The 11,785-nt window shown below is 31.8% G+C and overlaps 1 protein-coding gene across 1 annotated transcript in view; it reads left to right on the forward strand.

Annotated features, from left to right (window-relative positions):
* The window catches only part of LOC106460609 (DNA polymerase beta-like), a 52,354-nt gene that overhangs the window by 31,899 nt on the left and 8,670 nt on the right, over positions 1–11,785 (forward strand). The window contains exons 8-10 of the mRNA XM_013920328.2: positions 991–1,063; positions 5,527–5,600; positions 8,150–8,236. Coding sequence (XP_013775782.1) covers positions 991–1,063; positions 5,527–5,600; positions 8,150–8,236 — 234 coding nt within the window. The remainder of the gene's footprint in view (positions 1–990; positions 1,064–5,526; positions 5,601–8,149; positions 8,237–11,785) is intronic.

Consider the following 11,785-nt stretch of genomic DNA (forward strand, 5'->3'; position numbering starts at 1 on the left):
AGGATTTAGTGAAAAAAAAACGTTTGAAATGCATTTAGGAGGTTTTAAGGATTACACAAAGTAAATTTGAGATTTTTTATTTTTGACATGAAAATCACTTTGCAATCAGACTAGTTAAAAAAATAAAAAAGAATCAATATTTTCACGGACAAATTTAAGTAAAAATACTTCATTAAAAAATTTGATTTTTTGTGTGCAAAAGGCTTTTAATGATTACTATAAGTCTACAAAAGTTTGTAAGGATACACTTAAAATACTAAAAGTTATTAGTATGTAAACTATAATGAGGTTATGGTTACAAGGTCGGTCCCAGGAACCGAGCCCGTGTCAAAAGAGTTAAAGACAGGATATCTAAAACACATTGCTCTTATGTTATTTATATATTTATATGTCTATGGTGTAACCATGACTGTGTGGGCTTTACAATAAATTATTTTAGCTCAAGAATTAAAGAGCATGTGCAAAATACTCCATATAATCACTCTGCCTTTCTTTATCACTGTTTGCAAGACTATGACATTAGAATGACAACCAACGATTTCATCATCTTGGGAAGTGCAATCAATGAAAAGATGCTTTGCCTTAAAGAAAGTTTGTGGGTGATTCCTGAGTTGAATGTAAAAAAACTACATATAATATACATTCCACCACAAAAAAAGAAAACTAGTCTTTTATTTTTGATTTACCCTTGTCTAGGGTTACTGATGAAGGGTGGAATTCCTCCAAACCAGAAAAACTTGGAAAGAAATGGGGAATGAAATGATAGATTGGGCTTCATAATTATTTTTGTACGGCTTTATTGATTTTTTTATGTTATGAGTGTCCCTTCTGGTATGGTAAAAGTTTGGTAGTAAACTATGAAATTATAAATTTTTAATAGAAATGGTGAGTTTATATCTTTTTTTTTTTAGCCAATTATTTTAGGTGTTATTTCGTTACTTATTCTAAGGTATTTCTGAAGTTAATTTTTATTCTTTATTATGTTCACAGAAATTCATCCTTGAAGAATGTAAGAAATTGGACTCAGATTATATAGCTGTAGTTTGTGGGAGTTACAGAAGAGGTAAGTTAGACAGTTTGTGTTATGATTATTAGCTTCTACAATCACCTAAGTAAATTTTTTAATTAGTTTATTTTTTATTATGGGTTGATATTTTGTCTTAGTAAGTCCTAATTGGTCGATATTTTATGTCTTGGTTCTTAATTTGTTCTCATTTTCAGAAAAGCCCTGAGAAAGACTGTATGTAGTGGCAGGAGCTATGATTCAACCATGGGTTTTCTTGTTAAAGGAAGATGTGATATCAATTCTCTCAGGGTCTCATCCCCATTGAAATTTGGATTAATTAATTAACTAAATATTTGAATAATTTTGAGAAGAGTATCCAGGTTTTATTGAATTCTATGCTAGGTTGGCTAAATGTCTTAGTTTGGTGTAGGAGTCCTCTTTTAACTTACATTTTCTCATGTATGGTACAATCCCATTATTTTAGCATTATTCCATATTATTGTATGATCTTCTCTGACATGATGGATCATTGCAGAGAATTTAGTATTAAAGTCTTGTATGTCTATTGTACTCCTAAATTTTGACTGTTGTCAGACTCTTCATGTTAGATTCTTCATTGTTTAGAATCCATGTTCACAAGGGATGTTATGAATTGTGTTTTTCCTCTCCGGTGGGTGTATAGTTGATTTGGTGTGTATTAACTGTGATCATATTGTGTTGAGGCTTTTGATATTTTTCTTACCTGTTTGACTATCTTTTGTATGCTTTCAGAAGGCACTTAATATTGGGAAACATGGTTGTGTTCTTTGATTTTATTTCTGAATTTTTCTTTATAAAGTGTTCATGGTATCTGTTGTCAATAAGGTTTGAAGTGATCTTTCATCATTGTTCTTATCATCTTTGGTATACAAATCTTGTTCATTCTGGAGACTAGTCAGCAAATGATGCTTGTCTTTAAACTGTTGGGATTGTTTGATTTATAACCGAGGTGTATATACCAATATCTGTGGATTTCCTGTAAACTTCTGTGGTAAATACATTATTTATCTTGGCAATCATCCTGTCTTGGAATGGGAACTAGTTTTCTTGTATTTCTATTGTTGTTTTATGAATTCTGTAATCTTGTCTGTGGTTTGTAGCCATATTATAAGTTTGTCATCAAAATAAGTCAAATCCTGGGTGTTAGTGGCTGTTTGGAGGGTGTTAGTTTTTAAAGGTTCCACATAGAGGTTATTGAGTGCTGTTGATAGGGATGAGCCATGCTGAAATCTTCATGTTTGAAGTACACTACTCACAAAGAGTAGGGGATAATGAAATTTTGATGTATTTTTTCAGAATTTGAAGAAAACAAACAGAGAGATGTTCAATAGTGACAAAACTTGTTTATTACAAATATCACAGGTAAACAATACCAAGCATGTCAAAAACTAATATAGAAATAACAAAAAAGCAAATTAATGAAAAATGCCAAAATTTGGCTGTACAAATATTAAAGAAAAAATAATGTATTAAGATGAACAAACTTAACAAAATAAGTCTTTAGTAGCTGATAGGACCTTCTCTATGGGATATGACTTCTCTACATCTGTTCCTCATATTGCTGATGACATTTCAGAAGACTTCTTGGGGAAACACAGTCTACTCTTAGATGAGAGGAGTTCTGAGCTTCTGGACAGTCATAGGAGCAGATTGTCTGTCTCTAACTGCTCTTCCTAGCAAGTCCCACACATGCTCAATCAGATTCAGGTCTGGTGACTTGGCAGGCCAGTCCAGTATCCCTGTTCCTTCATTCTGAAACAAATTGCTGTGTGCTCCTGGCAGTGTGAGGATGGGCCTTATCCTGCTGATACATGAACTCATCTTTGACAGTACCAGCAAAAAGGTGAACAATGGGTAGCAGGATCTCATCCATGTAATGTCTTTTTGTCAGAGGTCCTCCATCCACCATATAGAGGTCTTGTATGCCTTAGCATGCAGATGCCACCCAAGATCATAATTGAGCTACCCCCGAAGGCATCATGGTGAATATCAGTATCCTTCACATCTCCAGATCCTCACACATCAGTCACCTGTAGATACACAGAATCTGCTTTCATCTGTGAACAGAACAGGGGTCCATTGCTGAAGGGTCCAGATAACACATTCCTTGGCAAATGCCAGCTGAGCTGTCCAGTGCCTTGGGGTTAGTAGATGGACTCTAACTGGTATCCTGGACTTAAGCTCAGCCTCATGGAGCCTGTTCCTGACCATTGAGCATGATACTGTGGCTTGCTGCAGCTCATTCCTGAGGCTCCTAGCGCTGTTGGTATGGTTTCTAGGGCTAACTCCACAGATATTAGTCACCTAATGCATTTAGTCCTTCATCTACATATATTCTGCTTGGTATATTTTCCTGTGGCCTGATATCTGTCCACAATCTATGGACCATAGATTGTAACATCTCTATGACATGTGGCACCTCAAACTGAATTGTGACTCTCTTGTAGCAGTGTGATGGCTCTGCAAACTGCAGGTTCAGTTAATTGGTTTCTAACAGCTTGCACACTCTTTGCAAAAGTCAATACCAGCAAAAAAATCCATAAACTAAGCATTATTTTAACAGTAAATATCTCTCCTAAGCAATAGAAACTAACCTTTTGTTTTGCAGAATTTGGGTCATATTTCATAAAGGCCTATTACATAAGGAATTGTTGGTGCATAAACTTGCAAACCCTAGGTAGGATTAGTGTAATTCTCTACAATAAGCATGCTAGATTTGGTGACAATTGTGAACCTAAGAATACGCAGTTGAAGCAAAACACGGTACCCCTTAATTTTTGTGAGTAGTTCAAGTTGTGTTGATACAGAAATTTGTGAGTTGTATTATCTTGGAGATCATCAGTTTAGTGTGCTTGTTGAGAGTTCTTATGTTTTCATAGGTTAGTACGTTAATTAAAAGATTAGATACATCAAATCTGGTATTTTGTCATGGTTATAATCTCTGCAAAGTGGACTAAGTTCAGTGTGTGTGTTTTTTGGTTAATGGTGATATCATATCCTAAAGATATCTAGCAAAAGACTAATAAGGACTGGCTTGAAGATGACAGCAGATTAGCAGTTGAAGTATAGGATATAAAGTAATTAGAAATAGATTTAGTAAAAAGAAATGTGTATATTAGTAGCTAATTAGTAATTAGATTAAGATGACCATACAGGCCACTAACCACAACGGTGTTTGATATTTCATTATCGTATCCTTAAAGGCAAGTACTTAAGGATTTTTTTTATAGGATATTCAAGTTCACATCATCTAACAGTTTTAACTCCCATTAAAGCTACACAGTTTTCAAATGTTTTTTTAAGGAATTTCAAACTTCATACGATGGAACATAGAAAAATGTTGTGACCCCTTCTTAACCTTGTGTATACAATTTTTTTTTTCTTTTAATCTATTCCATTATTTAAACAGGCTAATGTCACCTGTTTTATAATTAATAGTAATTTTAATATAATTCCAGGTATTTATTGATAAATAGCTTTTATTTTCCTTTAATATCAATTACAATTTGTTAATTTTTTGAATATTTTAAAGATTTATTTTAACAAAAGCCCTTCAGTGACACAGCAGTATGTCTGCAGACTTACAATGCTAGAAACAGGTTTCGATACCCATGGTGGGCAGAGCACAGATAGCCCATAGCCCATTGTGTAGCTTTGTCCTTAATAACAAACAAACAAAAATTTTAACAAAATTTAATAATATGCAATTGTGCAGGTTAATAAATGGTGTTTATGGAAGAAAAAGTATTTACTTTAAATATCAATAGTTGTAAATTAATTCCAATCAGTGCAGTTTCAAATTAGGTCCATAGCATGGTTTCACTTTTGTAATCTGTGGTTTAAGAGGCAGATTATAAGTATTAACAGAGTGTCTACATTTTTACTACTTATTTAAAATAACTAATGGTACATATATACTACTGTTTCTGCACGTCAGTATTAGCTACTTGTAATTCAAACCTTGCAGATTTTGCCATAGCTCTTTTTCATGTTTTGGGTTTGGCAAAGTTATTGGGTTGTATAGAATTTGACTAATATTTCATATATATACACACACACACACACACTGATCTACTAAACATGCATAACTCGTACCTGGCAATGACACAAATATATTTCCAAGTTTATGAGTTATTTTAATATTTGATCTCAAGGGTATGTTGTGTTAATGAATGCAGTTTAATAATATAATATCTTATAAAGCTACTTATTCTTGTTGAAAACACTTGCATGGTTTATGTTCTTCAGAACAATGAAAATATTTTAATGTTTTCAGCTTTGAAGTGTCAGGCATGTAAGTTGAAGCTTGTTTTAAGTCAAACACACAGGTGTGATCTATGTGGGCCAGCTATTGGCATGAGAGAATTAAAACACAGCAGCAAAGTTTTCTTCTGTCACAAAATGTAAAATATTTGGAGTAAGTTATTTGCTATAACATTGTTGTCAGTTTTGTATGACAATACAAGTTTTATTTCATGAAGGAGCAAAAGACTCGGGAGACATTGATGTTTTGATCACTCATAAAAAGTACACATCAAAAGAAAAGAAAAATAAGGTAAATTATTTTCAAAAGATGTTTTATGTCTTTCTATAAAAGAACTTGCTTGCTCTTAGGCTTCTGAACATTAACTTTTACTAGTAGAACTGTTCTGTTGTTAGCTCATCAAGCATGCTCTAGCTCAGTGTTTCTCAAACTGGAGTCTGTCCAGGAGTCTGTGAGGGTACTCCAGGGGGTCCATGGGCCATATCCAAAATTTCATAAGGATATTAATATATATATATGATTTATAAAATACTAAATACCTGTCATAAATTAAATTTATATGAATTAAAACATTTAATTTTGGAATACAAATTTTCATGTACATAGAATCTGTTTTTTTTAGAACAAAAAACAGTAATTGGTTTTGGAGTCTGTGGAAAAAGTTTAAATTAAAAGGGGTCCTTGGGTTAATAAAGTTTGAGAACTGATGATCTAGATAGTATGCTTTAAAACCTTATTTTATCAGTTATGTTATCAGAACAGCAGAACCATCATCAATTTATTTGTGTACAATTCAGTCATTTATTTTAATCTTTAAAGTGCCAAAGAAAGGCTTCCATAGCTTCATTCCTCTTTTTCTTTTATTATTGTTCTAGTTTTTCTGTGAGGGTGAGTGAATATGGTCTTTTAGATACTGGTTTTCTTTACCCAATTTAGTGTATTTTCCTAGGTTGTCTTATCTGTGTATAGTAGTTTTTAATTTTTTAAAGTGTGTATTTTTGAAACTATATCAATTGTATACTTGAAGCATTTGTAGAAAACATTTACATGCATGTTCAGGAATAACAAACAATCAATGTAAGTTGTATAATATCAATATATTCATAAATATTTTGTGAGAAATAAATGAAGGAGGCTCTAAGAATCTCCCCTTAAACACTGTTGTTCTACAAAATACTTGGCCTTTTAATCCTATGATTAATCAATTTTAATGATTACTCTTTTTAATCAATTGACACCTGTAAAGCTATACATAGTAATGTTTGCTACATAATTTTGAATCTACTATACATATCTTCATGAAATTTGGCAAGCTTTTAGTAAGTATTATAAATATGTTGTACTAAAAAAATGAGAATTTTAAATGAAGGATTCTGCTAAAGATTTGACTGTAAATTTCTGAAGCCTGAGTAAAATAGGCGATTTTCATGCTAAGAAAAAAAATACTTCTTTTCATTTTAACAGTTTTCATATTTAATTGGCATACCTTATAGAACCACTTTAATTAATATCAAAAACTTTTTTTCAGTAAAACTTTGTTTCACTTGTTATATCACTCTTCCTTAACACTAACTTTACTGAAATTATTCATGTACAGTGAAATGAAAAGTTGAAAAATGTTAAATAAAATGAACGATACCTTTTTTTTACTCATTCTTCTTTGAATTCATCATTTTGCAAAATTTTCAATTCCCTTTTTTTACAGTTTCAACTGTTAACCTTTTCAGATTTATTTTCTTTTAGTTTTATTACCTGTACTTTGGACCACCATTTGCTGTCACAAGCAATTAATCAGAAAGAAAGCCAATTACCCATCTGTCATAAACATAATGTGTAAAGTGGGTGACCCATGTGATTTTTGTACTCCTGCGTAACTGAGCTAGGCCTCACTTTTCTCACTGAGTTAGTTGTTTAAGTTCATATGACTTTCAAATATATATTTTTTGAAAATATAACATATCATGCACTAGAATAGAATATCCCAAAACTACTAAAATTTAACTGTAGTTTTAACTAAACTGTAGATAGGTTAGCTGCTCAGAGTTCAACAACAATGATTAAAGATAATCTAAGGCCAGCTGTCTACATATGCCTTCCAAAACTATACAACTGTGATAATTTTTTGTAGTGAAGGAAATACTCTTTCTATTGGTTATAGACTTGTCCGTGAAATATGGACACGTTTTGACAAATTTTTTTAATATCTCAGCCAACTGAGAAGGTAGGAGGTTAAAATCTTTTGTTCTTAATTTTTAATTATCTATAGTTTGTTTTCTAGTTGGTTGGATACTCGTCAAGCCAATTTAGGGTAGATATAAAATCTATAAGAAGAATTTAGAGTACACATGTGTAACAGGACACAGAGAAGCGAAGTTTGAGAATTTATATATTTTCATTTGAAATTAAGAAATAAAAATTTAGATGATATAGAATATTTAGATAATATTTAGAATCATAAACTTATGTTTTGATGCTAAGTTTGTAGACGTAAAATTATAATATAGTTTTTTTAATTAAATAAAATCAGAATGGAACTCTATAAAAGAAAAAAAATGTGACATGTACATTTTGACCATGTTATGCATGTAGAATTAAGGGTGAAAACAGATAAGACAATTGTTAAAAAATAAAAACATTTTTGATAAGGGTGGAAAGTTTGGCAAAATGTTATATATTATTAAATTAAATCTATGATACAAACTTTTGTAGGTCTTGTTAGCAGATAGTGTACTTTCTTCATAAAATATGTAACAAAACATGTAATATACCCAGAAGAAATAAGTTTAAAGTGACAGCCATAGCCTTGAACTAGTGTGTATATAGTCTAATTGTCTTTTCAGGATGGATTCCTGAAAAGAGTTGTCGAAAGACTCGAGAAAATAGATCTAATCACAGACACAATTTCATTTGGTGACACAAAATTCATGGTAAGAGTAACATTTTTTCTTGTGAACTTTTCAGTATGTTGGATTCTCAGATATGATCATCTGGCAAAAAAATAGAAAATAACTTGTGTATAGTGGGTTTTTTTCAACATTTTTGAACACAAAGTTTTGCAGCGTAAAATCAACTGTAACTGAAAAACATTATCAAAAATCTTGTATTAATGTAATAATATTCAAGTTTTAATTTTTTGAATACTTATCGTTACAAATTTGAAAGTTTCAAAATAAAAAATTTTTCAATGCCTTATGTAAAAACTTGGGTATTATTTTAATATTTTGTAATCAAATTCTTTATTACCATTACTTTGATTTACAAAATCCAGGATATCGAATAATTTTTATTGAACTAAATACAGGAAGAATGGAGAGTTTTAGAGAAAATATAGGGCTAAAATGTAACATGTAAAATTTTATGTAAACTATAAACATCTCGCTATAATGTAGCAGTGGCATGGCTGTCTATATATCTATCTATGTGACTAATATATAAAATACAACGATGCTGTCTGTTGTGCTGAAAGACAACAAGATTTCAATGCCAAAGGTGGTGATTGAGACGTATGAAATGTGGCGCCATCTATTGGATGCGACCACAAACAAAAACTTTTTAGAATATTTCACACTTTGGTTATTCAAGATTCAGACAATTAGAAAAATAACTATGGTATGCGCAAGTATTTCTTTATAACACAACACAATTTTAAATAAAACTCCTTTCCTCACAACAAGAATACAACTTTCACTAGGACTGTACGTGAGGGTTTGATTATATCTTTACTAGCGAAAGTACCCGGCTTTGTTATTAGGTTGATATATTCTAGATGACAATGTCAGTGTGTGTATCCCAAACCTATTTTAGCATAGAAGAACAGTCAAAAATATTTTAAACATATTTTTATTTCCCAGAAACATAAAAAAGTCATAAAGAAAGTACAGTAAATTAAGAATTATTTATTATCAATAGTCTATAATAATAAAAAAGCGTGTTTTCCAGTGATTTCTATTTGTAATATAAGAAACCACTTTTTTTTCTATGTGGATTTTCGTTAGCTTGCCTCATTAAAAAGATGTGAATAAGAGAGCATGTCTATGTGATTTCTATTTGTAACATGAGGAACCACTTCTTTTCTATGTGTTTTTTTACTAGCTTGCTTCATTGAAAAGATGCACATGCAAGAGGTTAAGGGAGTGTATTTGTCTGTAATTTCTATTTGTAATACAAGGAACCATATCATTTCTATTTGGTTTTATGCTAGCTTGCATCATAAAAAGATGTGCTTGCATGCATGCACATGGTTAAGTAATAATACTCAGATGCACATCCTCAGGGTCTACTTAGTATGGGTGCAAATTTTCAGTTCTTTTGGTTCTTTCCTCTTGGACCTATGATGGTCACATATACGCACAGACACTCCCTTTTGTTATTATAGATTGATGTAATTTTTAAATGTAATACTAAAAACTGGGGTTCTTAAAAACATTTTCAATAAAGAGTAGCACTTTTAATATATGAAAACATTACAGTTTATATCAGTAAAATATATGAAACCTTTGAGCTCTGTACATTGAATCATTTTGATACAGTAAGTTCTGTATGACTAAAGAGCACAAGCCAAACACTTTTCCCGTGCAGTACTTCCCAGAAAAAAATACTATTTTAGAAAATGTTTGCTTTTTTACAACTTTTTATAATAAGGTATGAATAGTACAATTAGTATGTACTAGCACAAACAGATGGCTGTAGGATGGCATTTCTGCTAGTTTTACAAATTCTTTTTTAAGCCTCTTGCAACCCCATAGTTTTCCTTATCACTCTTTTAGATTGTTGAAATATAATAATCTCCTTGCATGTTATATTGTAATGAACATTACAACTACACCATGCCATATTTCACATTGCCATAATCTCAGAGAGTGATTATTAAAATCAAATCTAAATAAATAATTCAGATGAATTACTATTACTAATGTTTAAAAAAGCAAACTCAATACAAAATTAATTTAGTGTTAGGAATTGATTTCCCTTGGTTTACTATTATCAGTCTCATGGGAAGATATTTAACACTTAATGTGTTTACTTGAGCAGTTTTATGCCAAATTCTAAAGGTTATCATCTGTACCTGCAAATATTTTATGACAGTTTTTAACCCATTCCCTGTGTCTGCTCTAAACAGAGTTGTCTTGCAACACTAGTCTTTGCCAGTTGAGGGTTTGACACATACTATAGAGAGTCACTTTTCTGGAACAGTTGTATGAGAGTTGTCAGTATTTAACCATTTTCTCTTACAACAAATGTATTAAAAGTTCAGTGTGGTGAAAAATTTTCTTTAATTTTGACTGGGCCATTTGTTCTTGATGACTTAGAGCAACCTGAATTCATTGCTTAATGTAATGGTCTTTGGGCTTTTCTTAAAAACTGGCCACTGATCTATTACAGAGGTAGAATACATTATAATAAAACTATTTTTGGACTTTGCCATGTTTGTACGGTCCATGTTGTTACATCCTGTCATGCTTTGTCTGACGACCATATATCTTGACAATAGCTCTGCAGAGTAGTTTCTATTGCAAAAGCTTTGTTCTAAGGCATCATGCTAAAGCACACAAGTTCTCTCTCCAGTGTTTCCCAAACCCATGTAATGTACAGAGATAATGGTTTCCCAGCACCTCATACCTTTGTTTCACATTATTTACATCTGTGGCAATTTCTTGCTCAATGGGTTTTCATTTACCTCCAGTCACCATCTTACACACCACAGTGTCATTATGACTGGTGAGTACTGTGTTTTAGTTATTTTTTTATTTACAGGGACCTTTTTGCTAGTGTGTTGTGGATCCCACTCTGTGGTGGGTGGTGCCTGACCAAGATTTTTTTTGGAAAAATCTGCACTGTCTATCCTGTGACCATGCTTAATGTCAATTACATTGTAGTTCCTTGTACCACAGCTCTGATGTACAATTCCATATGCCTCAGTTCAATTTTCATTTATGCCGAACCAATTATGTCACAGGATTAGATTACGGACACCATTGAGATGGGGTGTTCCGTAGGACCACTAGTGGTTTTTGCTTCATAAATATGTAATGAATTTATTCTTATATATTTATTTTAATATCACCGTTTGTTTAGATTAAGTTTATATTTAGAAACATACATAACTTATAGTGTTAGATATGTATTGCAAAACTCCCGCCTATTCTCCAAAGTTGTAGAAGATTCTCAAGAGTAAGAATCAACAATATATGTGTGTACGTAAATACTTGTGTTAGCACCAGGATTGTTATGTAAAACTGAAATTTTTAAAACCCCTCCACATGCTATAAATATAACCAATGCGATGCACCGAAAAAGAGAGTATCTGTTATTAGTTCGCTATAAGTCAGTGTGCTATAAACTTCAGAAGCTATAACTGTGATTGTCATAACACTTATCAATTGGAAAACTTCAGATATTTGACCAGGAGCATTTACAAAGTTCGAACATTACACTCATTTAACTTCAGTGGATTCACATCGGACATTAGTACTTTT

Source organism: Limulus polyphemus, unplaced genomic scaffold (genome assembly GCF_000517525.1).
Source record: "Limulus polyphemus unplaced genomic scaffold, Limulus_polyphemus-2.1.2 Scaffold803, whole genome shotgun sequence".
NCBI classification, from domain to species: Eukaryota; Metazoa; Arthropoda; class Merostomata; order Xiphosura; family Limulidae; genus Limulus; species Limulus polyphemus.